Below are 15,648 nucleotides of genomic sequence, written 5' to 3'. Positions count from 1 at the left end.
ACGATTGAGATTGGCCCCACGCACATTTTTACGATTATTAAAACACGGTTTAAGCGCTAATTTGAAAAAAAAATATAAATCATTCAACAAATCACGTGGTTTTGCATCGGGATCGGTTCTCTCTTCCTGACAAATGAATATTTCCAAACTGAAACGAATAGGCACAAGACATGTGGCGACGATCTCCACGTTAGATCATGTGACGATGTGGGTCCTAATAGTGTGTGAAACTCTACTTAGGCTAGCTCTTCGGGGAAGGACTCACTCCAGCGTACGAAGTTCTTCAACTCCAAGAAGTCCTACGATCAACGGAGCAGTTCAATTATTCACTATACTCTATGGTCACACACATGCACTAGCTTTTTGGAAATACTCAATTTTTATCCGATTTTTTTTTGTCTTTTAAAAATGATGTGATTCGGACAATTCATGAACCTCTGAAGTTTTGTTATAAAGCAGTTTGTCAGCGATTCTTCACATGCTAATTGAACTAAAGACACCTAAAGTATTTATATACTTAAGTTACAAAAAAAAGTATTTATATACGTGCATTGGTCTATAAAAATACTATTATTTATGAGAAAAGTAGTTGGGCTAGCGACCTTCTACTTGGAGTTTTATACTAGTATAGAAAAAGATGAAGAGTTTGCCAAGGACTTTAGTGTTGTTGTTTATAAGTTTCTAATTTGTGCGAGCGAATTCACCGTTAATTGTGGTCTATAATATATTGGAGAAGCGTTATATATTAGTAAATATGTATAATTTGACGTAACTAGACAAATAAAAGAAGACGATACTGAATTTTCCTTTTTGGTCTTCTCAACGACTAAAATGTGTGTGGATGACGGTTTCCAACTCGAAAACTTAACTTGCTAGTTGCTGCCGATGCCATTTGTCGAATAGGTTAAAACTTTAGTACTTCAAATGTGATAGCTCACAGAATTTGAATTGTTATCTCTAGCAGCTCAATTTTTTTTAAATTTCACCATGGTGTTCCCGAAAGTACTCAAAGATCTAATATGTGTTGATGTTTTTTAGAGTGCCATCGTACAAACTTATTGACATATGAATTACTTTTACCGATTACGAGCGTATTTTTAATCGTTTTCAACCTAATGATTCATTAATTAATGTTACATTACCGTTATCACATTGTTCTCCTTGATCCATCCAAACATAGTAACTTATTTTTGAAATACTTTTTTTTCTTTTCCACTTGCACACAGTAACTCTATCCATTCCATAACAAAACGACAATTCTCAACTTATAACTTTATTAAGTATCTGCTTCTTTTACTTGCACTTGCACAGTAACTTTATCATTTCAATAATATAAATATACTAACACTTGCGTACTTTAGCAATATGGACTCGTTCTGTTATACATTTGATTAATGTATGTACGTACGTAATGGATAAGCGATCAAAAAAGATAGATACACACACTCGTACAGGATAGATAGACTCGTACCACCACATGAATAAAGAAAAACTAAATATTATGTTTTTCACTATGCGTATGTTTTATCATCTATTCTTCTTCATCTCACTGTTATCTCGATTATAAATAGATAACGTATGACCGCGTCCATAAACTTTGATTTGTTAACTAATATTTCTTATATTTTAAGTGTGATATGTAACATCCCGACCATCCACGGCTAGTGAACTATCAACACTCATTTTCTTTTGGTCTGTGAACCCCATCACATCTGACTGACGGTGCATTATTTTTCAAGGTCCAAAAATTTTGCTTATTAACCCTGTAATCACCACATGATTTTTATGTGTTTTGGCCTCACTCGCACGGCATCGCGAATCACTTTCCAATAGGTCACTCATCCTTCTACTACTCCAACTCAAACATGCTTTAACTCTGGAGTTCTAAACGTATGTGTGCCGGAAAATGTAAGCGCACTTTATTAACATAGGTAGTCAAATCAATTCTCTTAAACCTTGTCATGTATCACAACTCGGGATGTTACAATTTACTCCTTTTCAAAGAACACAACGTTTTCGTTGCGCTCCACGGCAGGTCTCAAGACGCCTCTCGGATCAGAACCGAGATGGCTAACCAGCTCTGATACGATTTGTAGCGCACCGACCGCTCACGGCTAATGGACCACCCACACAAGTTTACTCGGCATGTGGGCCCATCCCATCTGATGGACGGTGCGTTAATTTTTTAAGGCCCGAAATTTTTGTTTACTGATCCTGCAATCACCACGTGACCTTTTTCATATTTTGGTCTCACTCGCACGGCATCACGAATCACTTTCCGATAGATCACTCATCCTTCCACTACTCCGGTTCAAACACAATTAACTTTAGAGTTTTAAACGGATGTGTGCTGAAAAAAGTAAACGCACTTTGGCAACATATATATCCAAATCAATTTTCTTAAGTTTATCTATGTATCATAGCTCGGAATGTTACGGATATATTAAAAATTTTACTAAACACAATCGACCAATTTGTGATAGTTCCAAATGTTGTGATTCTTTCGGACACCAATTATATATCCACCTGTTCATATCTTATTTATGTGATTCCATACCAAATTTAGGTTTTAGTCTCTCGCAACCACATCTTTTTGCTAACTTTACACGCAAATTTTTGAACCATTAGTAAGTCTGTAAAATGTAGAGTTGTCGGTCGTCGTTGTTCTAAGTTATTACTCTTAATTCAGCTGGCATGTTTACCAGTCAGGTGAAACGAATTATAATATTTTTACTATGTTTGCTAGTTACTATTTATTACTCCATTTTTGTTACTTTCAGTTATTCCGGTGTTTCCCATTCATACTCTTAGTGTAAATGGTAGATCTTCATACGTAATATATTAAAACGGGTTCCACCTGGATACGATGAAATGATGATTGACAGATATATCAACAAATAGCACTTTATAGAAAATATTACAAGATGAAATTTATTCAAAAGTTTCTTTACTTCTAAGAAAATAAATATAAAATAGTGTTTGAAGCGGCAAAGAAAAATAAGATAAAAACTGTAAAAACAGAAGAATAGTTAGAGAGGTGTCGGTGCCGACTGCCGACAGATGAGCCGGATGAGCTTGTGACCCACTGAAATAGACACCTTCGCTTTCGTAGGCACGCAACGATACTCAACCCCACACCGTTGATATTCATTCATCATACTCACTCTACATATGTCGTCCCATAATTCCAGTTAGATTGCCTTTAGAAAAAAAAAAATTCCAGTTAGATTTTTCTTTCTTTCTAATTAGATACTTATCAAAACTGAGAAATAAATGAATATGTGTCTCCACTCTTTACGTTGACATTTATGATTCAAACGAATCCACAATCTTAGAACAAGCTAAATTAAACAATATTTTTAGTAAGTAATAAATTAGGTTATAACCTTTGCTATAGCATGGGGCTAATAACTGTTAGATAATTTTATGATATATTTATTTTAATAAAAAATATTGTAAAAATTGCGATGATGTAAAGTTAATCTGTTTGACACTAATAATAATATATGTATATATATTGATTTTTTGTTTTTAATATTTTTTATATAATTATAGTAACTAATTTGTGAGAGTTAAAAATTGTCGTTTTTTTGGTAAACATGTTAAGTAAAAAACATTGTAGTTCATCTATTTAATCTGCCTTACATTAATTGTTAAAATATCGTAGTTCATGAATATAAATCCGTCTTTCATTAGTTTAAATTCCTTTTTAATATTTTAATTGAAATGGCATAATCTATTTTGATTTGACACATCGAAGTTTTAGTAGAATTCTAGCTAAATTAAACGATATAGGAACACTTATCAATTGTCTTTGTTGCTTGTGATTGAATGCAAATCAGTAAGGATTTGGAGTTTCTTGTGAGAGAGAGGAGCTGTTGATTGTTGCGCAAGTAACTCTTTCCTCTGAGTTTTTATATTGCAAAACACTGAACTGTGGCGCTATTGTGGGATCTTATTATTTTTTTGTTTTTTTTGGTCAAATGGGATGTTATTCTTTTCAACAAGTTTATTAATCCAATGTTCGACAGATAACACAGAGAACCAGACTAGGTTCTTTCTTTCTTTCTAGACCTTAGTTTGACACTTAGACTGTATAAACGAGTTCACGTAATAAAGAATGGTAAAAGAAACACAGTAGGCAAAAAAAAAAACACAGTAAAAACACAGCTTTTACAAAGTAACAAAAAATCGATACATCCCTTGCTCCTGCATTATTGTTTATTCTTCGGGATGTCTCATCTTTCTTGTACAGATTTTGAAACATCGAGATAATTGAGCCGACAAGTCCCTAGTAGCAGTTCTGGTAGTTCATTTTCTGTATTTGCCTGCATAATACGTGTTAAAACATCAAAAATTATTACCATAATACAAAATCTTACAATTCAAAAAATTTAAGGGCATGGTTAGCTTTGCTTTACCTGTATCAGAAAAGCCATTTCTATAACCAAGTTGGTAAGATACCCAAGAACAAGATTGGTTACACCTCTTGCAACAGTTGAAGACCCAACATCAACATCAAGCTGAGAAAGAAACAAAGCTCAAAAACATTATATGATTTTGTTAGCAGAGATAACATGTAACATAAATTTTGATTTTATCTTTTACCTCCAAGTAATTCTTTCCGCGGGTGTAACGAACTTCAAGTGCCTGACCCACCAAGCAAGCCTTCTTGCCAACACTTTGTTTCACAATCCATGAACCTTTGGAGATGTGAGGGATGAGTTTAAAGCGCGAGTTGCGATAAGCGTCATCACCATTGACAAAACTCTCTAACAAAGGATGCTCTTCTAATGGAGTTTTCAGCATATAGTACAATGCTAGACTGTACATAGCTGAACCAGGGACCTGATTTATACACGTTTGATATCAATTAGTGTCTCTTAACTATGAATAAAATCAATGAATCTTTAGAATAATATATAGAAGCTTATCTCAAAGTTACCTGCATGTTTACAATGAAGAAAAACTCTGGACCGTCCTTAGCTGCATATTCTTGAACTAGACCGCCTATTCGTCCACCAAGATTATCTTCTCTCTTATCAGAACTTATCCAGTCTGCTCCAATCATTTGCATCAATGTGTCATTTGCCTTCACCTATAGTTTAAGTAGTACCAGCAGCATCATTATCATATGTGTTGAATTACATTTAACAAAATTTCAAGGACACAAACATATTTGTGTATCTAGAAAACAGTGTAACCTTTTGTCGGTCTTTTAGATAATTTTCTCCACGAATTAAGAATGTAGATGGATCTGCCGTAGCCCAACTACAAGGCATAGTAAAATTTGGGTCTTTCTGAAGAGTGGCTCCATAGAAGAATGTGCTCTTATCATCCATACCGACCTCTTGTAAATCCATATAGCCTTTCTTATTATTGGCTAAATCTTGAAGTTTCTTTACAATACCAGCTGGTGATGGTATCTTGAGCTGAAACACATACAACTTTCAGATTTACCTTGACCAACACGCAAAACAACTAGAAATGATTTACCTGAGAGTGTCCTTGTGAAAAGGGAGAGTTATCAATTAAGCTATCGAACTCGGAGGGCTCAGGAACGTCGAAAAATTCATCAGAAACATCATTCAAGTCCATCAAACTGTGGCGTGCTGAAGAAGGTTTCTCCATTTCATCAGCCTTCACAAGCTCTAGATCAACCCTTTTGGCTTCTGTTATAAGGGGTCTAATGTTGACCTTGGACAAGCAGGGTTTGGTTTCTAAGAACTCCCCTGAGACGAACTCAGCGAAGCCCTGTCCTTGTTTCGCTTTGAACATTTCACGTAACGCAGCAAGTCTCTCAACAACACGGATGGTTATGGATCTTGAAGAAGACGGCCTCATGTATAAGTTCCAGCTTCTCCAATCAATGGCTACCATATGCTTTACTAGTGATTGTTTCCCTTTGCTTACCGGAGTCACCACGTAGCCACCACCTACGTTCAGAATGCAAAAACGCATAAATAAAGGATTATGAAATCAACTTTTAACTTTTAACGCAAAACCATATTAGAATGTGAGGTAATAAACTTTACTTTTGACACAAGCACGAACATAACCCCTCCTTGGTGGGCACTTCTTGTGATAAACAGAGTGGCAAAGTATCACTGTGATATTCAAGGTTAAGAAATTTATAAACCTGGAGACTCAAAGGATTGAAAAGCTCAAGAATTGTATCTAACCATAGGTTCCATCTTCTTCCCTTCTCCAGTAGCGTCTCAGCAATAAGTCTCTTCGATTCATACCCCAGGGCAGCCAATCACTGTATAACTGGACATTGATTATATCTGTGTGTCCATCAAGATGCTCCACCACGCTGCCTTTGTAGAAACAAAAGTCCCATCTACAATAACCCCAAGTCAAAAACCAGATTAATCTCTAAACCTAGATAGAAAGAAAGTAAGGGTTTCTTGCGTTTCAAGGCATGTATAATACTAGACCACTGTGGTTGGTTAACCTCACAAAACAAAGTTATAGAGCTTACTCTGATCTCAAAGGATCCAGAGACATTAGTGTATTGAAGATATCTTCTGAAGTACCATCAATGACTCCAACTGCCATTACTGCAGGGTGATCATCCCAATGCTGCAAGAGGTTTCAGTAAAAGAAACTAAAGTTAAGAAACCAATTATGATTCACAACTGCAGTAATGAACAAAAATAAACATTACCTTTCCTCGTGAATCCCAGTCTTTAGCTTCTTTAAAAAGGCGTAAACCTGAAAACTCAAAAGATCGGCAAGGCCAACGGTTTCTTGAGTCACAAGTCAGTTACAAAAGATAATTGTCTTTTCTTACCGTTTTGGCATCCAAAAATTTTCCATGGAGAAGGAGCAATGACATCAAGTGCTATTGTTTCAACATTCAGTGATGAGTAATTTGTCCAATCTACTGAAACTTTGCGGCGTGTCCTCTTGGATAGATCAAGCTTCACAAGTCCTTTCTCAGCATGAGATACAAATTCACAATCCGGAAAAGGAAACCCCTAAAAATATAAATCAACTCTTTTAGTCTTAAATCTTATAATGTATATAATGTACTAAAAATTAAAGAACCTTTTGTGAAGCATCTTGTAATGATCTGATCCATTTGGCTGCTTCTTCAGGACTACTTGCTCCCAGCTGTTCAGAGTTAAAAAACCTAACTGATTATTATAACAAAAAGAAGCATAAAAAACATGAGATATACAGAAAATTGCCTTCCAAACAAACCTTCAATTGATCCAAATGATTTGAAGTGTTGTAAAGTGTAAATATGAATAGGATCTGAAACAACACATGACAAATACTTATAAAGTGTAAAAATTAGAGTTTTGCAGCTTTATTACTATCGGTATCCAAAACTTGGTACCTTTCTATGGAAACTCTCTCTTCCATTGTCAGTAACCCTAATACAACAGTCTAGGGATGCTCTTCTGTCAGGCTCCTATACAGAAAAAGAAAAAACAATAAGAACATGAAGATATCCCATGTTCATCCGTTTATTCAACATCACTTGTTCATGTCAGTATCTTGAATCTACACGTAAATCTCTCAATATACTAATTGAGGTTGTTGAACATAACACATAAACAAAGTGAGGAAATGAAAAAAAAAATACAAACCTCATTGTGATCTGATGGTACTGATCTAAAGCTTTTAAGGTTGTTGTCGAGAAGAAGAAAATATCGTTTACGAGAGAATTGAAGACCAAACCGGTTATGTCGGATGGTGTAAAGCCAACCTTCCATTCTTCCGTCGGTTTGAGACATTTCCATTTTTCTACAAAAACTTGTTCTTAGTTTTGCATTTCATAAAACAATTCAAATTATTACAAAAAAAAATAAAAATCACCAGGAATGATTTATTTACCACTTGAAATGCTTCTTCTCCGTAAACGATTCGATATAACAAAACTTGTTGTGCCTCAAATGCTTAACTTGAAGCGATTCTCTGATTCCGCCTCAGCGAAACAGAGAACCGAAAGTGGTATTGAAAGATCAGTTAGTTGCAAAGGAAGTTTTATTTATTTATTTTGTTATGTTCTTTCTTTTCTTTTTGCTGTTTTATTTCGTTTTGGATATAAACTTTTTTTTAATTTTGATGGTTTAAAATTGCTTGCTATTTATGAGAAGCAAAATGATTGGCAATGTTTAAATTCTATAATTAGCTTATTTTATTTGTCTGCCGTTCGTTTTGCCGATTCCGGAAGTCCTTAAATCGTAAGGTGAATGACTGACAAGTGAGGAGAAACAAATGCCCAACACATTCCACAACTAAAACTAAGACAAAGAAAGACACACAATGGATGCATTCATTTGATATGTTGAACTGATTTGTATTAATTGAAAAGTCCGCTTTTTAAATGTGAATTTTAGAAAAGTCACTCAAAAATGTGATTTGTATTATAATAATTTAATTTCCAATTCTAAATTCTAGATCGTATTCGTTTTAGTCTTTGAGACAATTGATTTGCTGTTGCTTAATCAAGTGATATAGAGCATCAAATCTTGGAATAATTTTGCACAGGGAGACCACTCCTCTTCAAGCTCCAAGTTGTGTTTTTTTCTGCAACTTCGTTTGGATTTTCTTAAACATGTTAGGCTGAGAGATACAGAATCATTCATAACCTTGGCCAGGTTTGCGCACCATTGTTTCACCAGAGGTACAGGAGAAACAAAATATTATGCGCCTGCCCTCTGTTTAGATCAGGCCATCTAAAGAGCTTGAAGTATTGCAACAACTCTTAACACAGTCTCCCTCGTGATCTGTATATGCCTTGAATCCTCTCTTTTCATACAATAGTAGATGAGTTTTTTTTGTCTAAAGACTTATGTTATGATCTTTCCTTGAGAAGAAGTAACATCCAAAAACAAAGAGGGAAATAATCAACTTTGGATTAATATATTCAACAAGAATCTGAACCATCCATACATGTATTTGATTGCATGTCTTGCAATAAAGAAAATATACATTCAATTTGCACTAACTATGCCAAGAGAGAGAAAAGAATGGATAATCTAGACATGTGAACTAGTTAAACAACTCCATCTCCTAGTTCGAGATCCCTCGCCTAGAATCATTAGCATCCCCATATTATTTGCTGACAAATTGTACACATACCTGCATTGCATTATAACTGCATTCATCAGAAAGCAGTAAAACCAAAAAAATAAAAATAATAACCAAGTGTTTTAACAGGCTAATCTTCTTACTTGTTTTGCTTGGCTTTCCTTCTCCAAGAAACAAAAGACACAATCCACTAAGACACACACAAGAACGAAGGGAAACTCAGATATCAATTTTCATGCTGTGACCGTTTTACATATGAGAGATTATGATTGTTTTTACCTTGAAGACCGTTACTACACAGAATGCTTTGAAAGATGGCATTTTGCTAACCAGGTTTCGCCTCTTTGTTGTGACAGTTTCCTTTGATAGATGCTGTGCTATCTCTTTCAGCAACACCAACTGAGCTTTGTCTGTTCGCATAGATACAATGGTATGTCTCAATGACTCCCTGTCAGCCTCAAGTGCTTGAAGCCTTGTGTAAAGCTTCTCAATATCCGGCTCGTTAACTCCATGCTGAGTCATAACCACCGGTTCTTGGTACCTCGGAGAGTTCCAATGATCACCTTTCAACTTCTCCTTGCTAATCTTACTAGGCTCATTATCAATCTTAACTTCAGAGACTCCCACGTGAACTGAGTCAATGGTATAAACTCTATCACTACTACAAGACATAGGAGAGTCTGCAGAAAATGTCCCTTTTATTTCTTTAGCAGCTTCTAAAGGAGAGTTTGGATCATAATATGGCCATCTTGGAGACTGACCAACCATCACCTTCTCCACAACCTCAACATCACCATCTGGCCCGCTCGGATTCTCATCATCCACACTACATTTCAAAGTGTATTCACACGGGTAAGCTTCAAAACCAAGAACCTGATCTTGCATCTCTGCTTCAGTTATCCCACAGCTCAGCAAGCTATCCTTATAAGCTTCAACCTCATAAGACAAGGCCTCAATAGCTTGATCTTTCTCATACAACAACTCCTCCAGAACCTTAAGCTTTTCTTGGTCATGAGTCATCTTCTCCTCAGCAAACCCTTTGAATTGCCGAGCTTCCATCTGTATCTCAGCCTTCTCTCTCTGCAGCCTAAGTATCATCGACATTGTCTCGTTGGCTGCTGAAGCAGCAGCGTTCCTCTCCTCTTCAAGCTCCAAGTGAAGATCTTTCACTATCTTCCTCTGGCTAGAGAGATCCTCAAGTAGAGCAGCACATTGGTTCTCAACTAGTAACTTTGCGGTTGAAGATGAATCAGAAGAGCCTCGTGACAACAACAACATAAGGTTCCCTTCTTCGTTGAACTTTCTTTTCACCGTTTTAGTACATGCCCCAAGGGAATAATCACAAACAGAGTCACAGCATTTCACAACGTCTCTTGGAGGAAAACTCTGTTCAGAATCCATGGCTCTAGACACATATAGACAAGCTAGGTACGTTCCCAAAAGCCCTGATCTAATAAAAGGAGGAACCTTTAACAACTTTACCGTTAACAAACTGCGAGAAAAGTTTCTGCATAGTCAAAACAGAGAAGATAAGTGATAGATTCTCAAAACCCAGGAGAAGGTATGGGTGCAGCTACCTATTCACAAGTATCTCTCCTTCCGGGAAAAAGAAAGAGGGAAACTTTCATTCTGTTTCCAGGAAAACAAAACAGAGGAGAATGTTAGAAACAGAGCCTCTGTTTCTGTTACAGAGGGAGAGAAGACGGAAAAGAAAGATTTTTAATTGGTGTTTGATTCTTCATCTTCCTCATCTATCTCCCTTCTGAATCGGAGCTGGTTTCATAATTCTTATTGGGTTATGTGCCCACATAGATCATAGAAGAGTAATATCATGTGATAAAGTTTGGCCCTTTTTGGGGGAAAAAGCAAAATAATTAAATAAAAATGTTGTCTAACGACAAAAATCTGTTAAATACTAATTAGAGATAAAATTAGCGAAGGGTGGGGAAAAGATCCGAAAGTTCATAAATAGATTTGTACATGAGCTAGATGTTTTGTCACAAAAAAAAAATTAAGACTTGTTAAAATCATAATTAAGGTTTGAGTTAGAACTTGTAACTATTCCTTGCGAAGATTTGATTTACGATCAAACTGAAAAACGTTTACCACATGTACTGATTCGTCCCATGACTCCCGTCTACTGCAGCTGAACAAAAACATAAACTCAAAATTCAATGAAAGTTCTCCCTGTTTCTTTCCATGTGCAAGAAGTCCATTTGCACAGGGTCTAAATTTTTTGCAATTTTTAATTGGAATTTGTAGTAGCTTTTTTAAGAAATTTAGGGGCTTTTGCAGAATTGTTTTAGATGCTCTTATAAAATGAAAATTTGCATAGGGTTCCACTCAATCAATGAGGACGGGTAGCAGCTTGGTTATTATCGTTTTCTTGATATAGATTTATCATCAAACACTTGCACCAAAAAGAGAGATGATTTTATCATCAAATGTCAGTAAATTGGTTAGATCACTTAGATGAGAATACTCATTTATCTTTATCTATTTTAAAAGATATCACAATGTGTATTTGGCTTTACAAGGAATTTGTGTCTCTTTAAATTTTAGTTGTGGAATAAATTAGAGAAGGTTGTAAATGTAACACGTGGTTATTGATCAATAAATGGAAGTAATGAAGTTTTTTTAAAAAAAAAAGGACCACTTTTTTGTCAGATTTAACACAAAGAAGGGGGAATGGAAAATAATGTATTTACCGGAAGTTTTAAACCCTTCATTAAAATAATGTAATTTTAAATGTTTTGGTCATAATACTAAACAAAATCTGAAGTACATAAACGAAAGCTAATCCTACATATAGTTTACAAGCACAAATATATTAAATGAAATTTTGAATCCACCATAGTTTGAACTGTTTCGAATCACATCAGCAGATTCCACTTCGAATTTGCTCAAATGCTTTAAGAATTTAACGAGAAATTCGCTTAACTGGTTCCTAATATGACACTAGACTTTGCAAAATTTGCTCTAATGTGTTTCAAAGCTATCTGGGATGTCCACTCAAAAGTCTGAAAGCTATATTTTATCAAAAGTTGATATTTGTTTATGTTAGTTAAGTTTTTGTTAAATATTTTCTTGTGTCAAAAGTTGCATACAGGTTATGGGTGAATAGAGAACATCACCCCCATATATTAAGGTAGTCTTTTTGTTGTCTACCATATATACAATTGTATCCTATAACTTCTGTCTATTATCTGAACCCAACACTTGCAGCGTCCCTGGCATAGATAACACCTCAATCATTCGGTGAAGACCCACACTTTTTCGTAAGAACATATTTTTTTTTAAAGATCTTATTACCAAATATGTTTCTTACCTCTACTGTATGATCGTTAAGGCCGATGGAATCATGGTCGCTCTAACGATTATATCGTTTCGTCATTATTCAGTTTATAATATCAGCATATTTGGTATACCTATCACAAAATGCTGAAAAGGGTATATCAGTTGTAAACTTATCGCCATGTCTAAATCATACTATCATATTGCACTAATTTATTATGATATTTTTTGGGGATAAAATCCAATATACTCCTGGGATTGGTGTCATGAAACTCGCTCATTGTTTTGGGTGTGGTTAATCTTTTGGGGATAGTCTTTACATTGTTGGTTCCTGAATCTAAAGGCAAGTCTGGTGAGAACGAGAACAATGATGAAAACAGCATTAGTAGCAACAACAACAAAAATAGCAAGGTATGAACAACTGCATAGAGACTCTAAAATATTTGTGTGTATTTATTACTTGTATCTTTATTAACTCTACTTCTCTAGATTTTATCTTAACTAGCAGCTCAAGTTATTCTTTATTCAACAAAAAAAGTTAGTATTTATTCATATTTCTCCATTGATCGTCAAATGCAATAGGATCTGATTCTTTTACATATCTGTATCGGTTTAGTTTTTGGTATTATTCATTGTAACAAATGAGGGTGGAGAGTTGATGGAAAGCAATTACGAAGAAATTTTGGTTCTTGGTGGTCATAGAAACAAATATCAAACAGTAACACTAATCAAAATGGTGTATACAGTGGTTGTCATTAGTTAGGAATGTATTGGTACGCAAGTTAAGCCATAAACAGTGACTGCATTGTATTTGTTTCTGCAGCCATTTTCTGTATAACCTGCAAACCACAGGATGAGTACAAAGGAGAGCTTAAAGAGATGAGAGGACAAAAAATATAAGAATATTCTTATACTCTATACATATTTTACGTACACGTTTAAGAGAGTACATTACATGGGAGTGTACTAATAGGCACAATACAATCATTCACTAGCTGTGAATATCAGCAACAATACACCAACGTAAAAAGAATGAACTTATGTGTAGAAACTCGGACATAAGAGGCAGCTTCGTATTCAGAGACCAGCTGAAACCAAACCATGCAATGTTACAATTCCAATCAAGGTGTCGTCTTCATTAACCACCGGTAGAAACTGTACGGGCGATGGCGGTGACTCCATCTTTTTCATCGCTTCAACAGCCATTGTTTCCGGTCCAATCGTCCTCGGCTTCCTGTTTTCAAAACAATAGGCGCAACGTAAGATCTCACAACACACGCCAACATTTTATACGGTCTAAAGCAGTCTCTAACCTGTTGCACATTTCTCCAACGCTGAGTTTGAAGATTGCTTCTCCACTTGCTTTAAGAGTCCTGCGAAGATCTCCATCTGTGAATGTACCGATCAAGCGATGATGTTCGTCAACCACAAGCAAACACCCACATCCTTTGCTGGTTAGCTCAACTAACTGATCCATTATCAAGTCTCCTTCTTTACAAACCGGAAGCTCTTCTTTCTTCTTCATAACATCCTTTACCTGCAACAAATGGCCAATAATAGATTCACACCCAACTCTATAGGTTCTTATGTAGGCATGGGCGTGCGTTCGAAGTTCTGTAGTTTTTTTTCTAATTTTCGGATCGGTTCGGTTCGAATTTATCCAAAGTCCTCAAAAATACTAAAAACTAATCAGAAGTATATAAATTATTCAAAACAATTTGAAAGAAACTAGCTAAACCACCAAATATTTGAAATAAAATAAAACTACTAAAATTTCAGAAATACTCTAAAATATTTAAAATTATACAGTATAAGAATTGATAGGTTTAATTAACTTAGGATATTTATTTTGGTTTGGATAAATATCCGTTAACCAAAATACTTACCCCCTTAAACTCCCATTTTGAGTATTTAATTTTAAAACCCGGTTTAGACCGGATCGGATTCAATTCCGGTTTAGTTACAAACCGGCCAGGCCTATTCTAAAGCTAAACATCTCTAGATCAAACCTTGAAAATCAAGCTCTTGCCGATCCTACCGGCGGGATGATTAGCGCCATACTCCTCCTTCGTTAGATTCCTAGCCGCCATGAGCGCAACCGCAATGGTATCCCCAAACACCATCTGGATCGCCGTAGACGTCACCGGAGCGAGATTAAACGGACACAACTCCCTCTGTAACGGCAAATGCACATTCATATCGCAAACTCCAGCGAGCGGATTCGCAGGGACGGAGGTGAGAGACACCAAGAAGGCTCCCCTAGCCTTAGCGCAGGGGACGAGACGGAGCAGCTCCTCGGTGGAGCCGGACTTGCTGAAGAGGACGAGAACGTCGCGGGAGGAGAGAGCGCCGATGTCGCCGTGAAGCGCGTCGAGAGGGGAGAGGAAGGAGGAGCGGAAGCTGAGGGAGATCAGGGTCTGGGAGATTTTGTTGGCGACGAAGGCGGATTTGCCGACGCCGGTGAAGAAGACGGTGCCGGAGGTGGAGAGGAGGATGCGGGAGAAGTCGAGGGTTTGGGAGAGGTCGAGGTGTTTGAAGAAGTAGTTGAGGAGATCTTGCTGGGATTTGAAGAGGGCGAGGAGGTTGTCTTTGGAGATTTCTTGGTGGTGGTGATGTTCGTTGCCGTGATTGGCGGAGGAGAAGTCGAGATGTGGCGGTGGTAGAGATCCCATTGTTGATCTGAGAAGGAGAGATCTCTGTTAGATTGATCTGAGAGAGATCTTTTGCTTTGATGGAGAGGGTGCATTAATGGAGATGGAGGGGCAAAACGGTAATTTGATTACTCCTTCCATCTTTTCGTGGTGATGGAGTGAGTTTTGACTTTTGAGGGGCGTCGGTGATTTGGATAATTAGAGGTAAATATTCATTTTTGGTCAAAACGAAAATATGGTTAGTCTAATATTCAAAGGAAATATGATTAGCCACTATATATTAGCCACTATTTTGGGTTTTTTATGTCTGCAGCTTTGTTATTTTTGTCTCATTTTGTTGACGCAGTGGTTTTTTTTACGTCTGCAGCTTTGTTATTTTTGTCTCTGTCATATAGCATTTTGTTGACGCAGCCGCCGGACACGGCGTCTATAAAACGAATATGGCTACTAGTTTTTTCCTAAGAAAAAAATAGTAATGCATGTGAAACTGTTAGGGATAGAAATGATGAAAACCAGATTTCTCTGATCTCTCCTCCAATATTCAGTACGTTTTTCGAGACAATTGATGAAACAGACAAATGTGGAACCAAAATTTAGTGGAAATATATCTACTGAATATTGGATCAAATGGATAGTCATTTAGACGGTAAGGTTA

The 15,648-nt window shown here is 36.3% G+C and overlaps 3 protein-coding genes across 3 annotated transcripts; all 3 read right to left on the bottom strand.

Annotated features, from left to right (window-relative positions):
• Positions 1 to 2,242: 2,242 nt before the first annotated feature.
• On the bottom strand, positions 2,243 to 8,009 carry LOC103829991 (protein ENHANCED DISEASE RESISTANCE 2-like). Its single transcript, XM_033275154.1, has 16 exons — positions 7,849 to 8,009; positions 7,602 to 7,758; positions 7,349 to 7,423; positions 7,210 to 7,263; positions 7,054 to 7,119; positions 6,797 to 6,983; positions 6,671 to 6,717; positions 6,485 to 6,585; positions 6,183 to 6,343; positions 6,036 to 6,107; positions 5,497 to 5,936; positions 5,205 to 5,432; positions 4,946 to 5,098; positions 4,609 to 4,848; positions 4,422 to 4,523; positions 2,243 to 4,328 (listed from the first exon to the last, which is right to left on the bottom strand). The coding sequence occupies exons 2-16, from the start codon at positions 7,752 to 7,754 to the stop codon at positions 4,239 to 4,241; spliced, it is 2,169 nt and encodes a 722-aa protein (XP_033131045.1). The 5' UTR covers positions 7,755 to 7,758; positions 7,849 to 8,009; the 3' UTR covers positions 2,243 to 4,238.
• An 841-nt stretch (positions 8,010 to 8,850) lies between these two features.
• Positions 8,851 to 12,974, bottom strand: LOC103829990 (myosin-binding protein 7). The gene is made up of 4 exons (XM_009105683.3): positions 10,626 to 12,974; positions 9,328 to 10,555; positions 9,192 to 9,238; positions 8,851 to 9,099 (listed from the first exon to the last, which is right to left on the bottom strand). Exons 2-4 carry the CDS (start codon positions 10,447 to 10,449, stop codon positions 8,997 to 8,999), a joined length of 1,272 nt encoding a protein of 423 aa, XP_009103931.1. The 5' UTR covers positions 10,450 to 10,555; positions 10,626 to 12,974; the 3' UTR covers positions 8,851 to 8,996.
• A 248-nt stretch (positions 12,975 to 13,222) lies between these two features.
• LOC103829989 (probable arabinose 5-phosphate isomerase) lies at positions 13,223 to 15,080 on the bottom strand. Its single transcript, XM_009105681.3, has 3 exons — positions 14,352 to 15,080; positions 13,656 to 13,879; positions 13,223 to 13,576 (listed from the first exon to the last, which is right to left on the bottom strand). The coding sequence occupies exons 1-3, from the start codon at positions 15,012 to 15,014 to the stop codon at positions 13,420 to 13,422; spliced, it is 1,044 nt and encodes a 347-aa protein (XP_009103929.1). The 5' UTR covers positions 15,015 to 15,080; the 3' UTR covers positions 13,223 to 13,419.
• Between the last annotated feature and the right edge of the window lie 568 nt (positions 15,081 to 15,648).

Source organism: Brassica rapa, chromosome A07 (genome assembly GCF_000309985.2).
Source record: "Brassica rapa cultivar Chiifu-401-42 chromosome A07, CAAS_Brap_v3.01, whole genome shotgun sequence".
Lineage (NCBI taxonomy): Eukaryota > Viridiplantae > Streptophyta > Magnoliopsida > Brassicales > Brassicaceae > Brassica > Brassica rapa.
The sequence above is the reverse complement of the archived record's forward strand: the minus strand, read 5'-3'. Positions and strand labels throughout refer to the sequence as shown.

Excerpts from the sequence above, each read along its gene's own strand:
- LOC103829991 (XM_033275154.1), bottom strand. The coding sequence starts at position 7,754 with ATGGAAATGTCTCAAACCGACGGAAGAATGGAAGGTTGGCTTTACACC. Across the intron at positions 6,718-6,796 it reads AATTTTTGGATGCCAAAACG|GTTTACGCCTTTTTAAAGAA; the intron begins GTAAGAAAAGAC and ends TTGAGTTTTCAG. Across the intron at positions 4,524-4,608 it reads GCGGAAAGAATTACTTGGAG|CTTGATGTTGATGTTGGGTC; the intron begins GTAAAAGATAAA and ends TTTCTTTCTCAG.
- LOC103829990 (XM_009105683.3), bottom strand. The coding sequence starts at position 10,449 with ATGGATTCTGAACAGAGTTTTCCTCCAAGAGACGTTGTGAAATGCTGT. Across the intron at positions 9,239-9,327 it reads GTGTAGTAACGGTCTTCAAG|TGGATTGTGTCTTTTGTTTC; the intron begins GTAAAAACAATC and ends TGTGTGTCTTAG. Across the intron at positions 9,100-9,191 it reads AGGAAAGCCAAGCAAAACAA|GTATGTGTACAATTTGTCAG; the intron begins GTAAGAAGATTA and ends AATGCAATGCAG.
- LOC103829989 (XM_009105681.3), bottom strand. The coding sequence starts at position 15,014 with ATGGGATCTCTACCACCGCCACATCTCGACTTCTCCTCCGCCAATCAC. Across the intron at positions 13,880-14,351 it reads GCAAGAGCTTGATTTTCAAG|GTAAAGGATGTTATGAAGAA; the intron begins GTTTGATCTAGA and ends CATTTGTTGCAG. Across the intron at positions 13,577-13,655 it reads GTTGGAGAAATGTGCAACAG|GAAGCCGAGGACGATTGGAC; the intron begins GTTAGAGACTGC and ends TTTTGAAAACAG.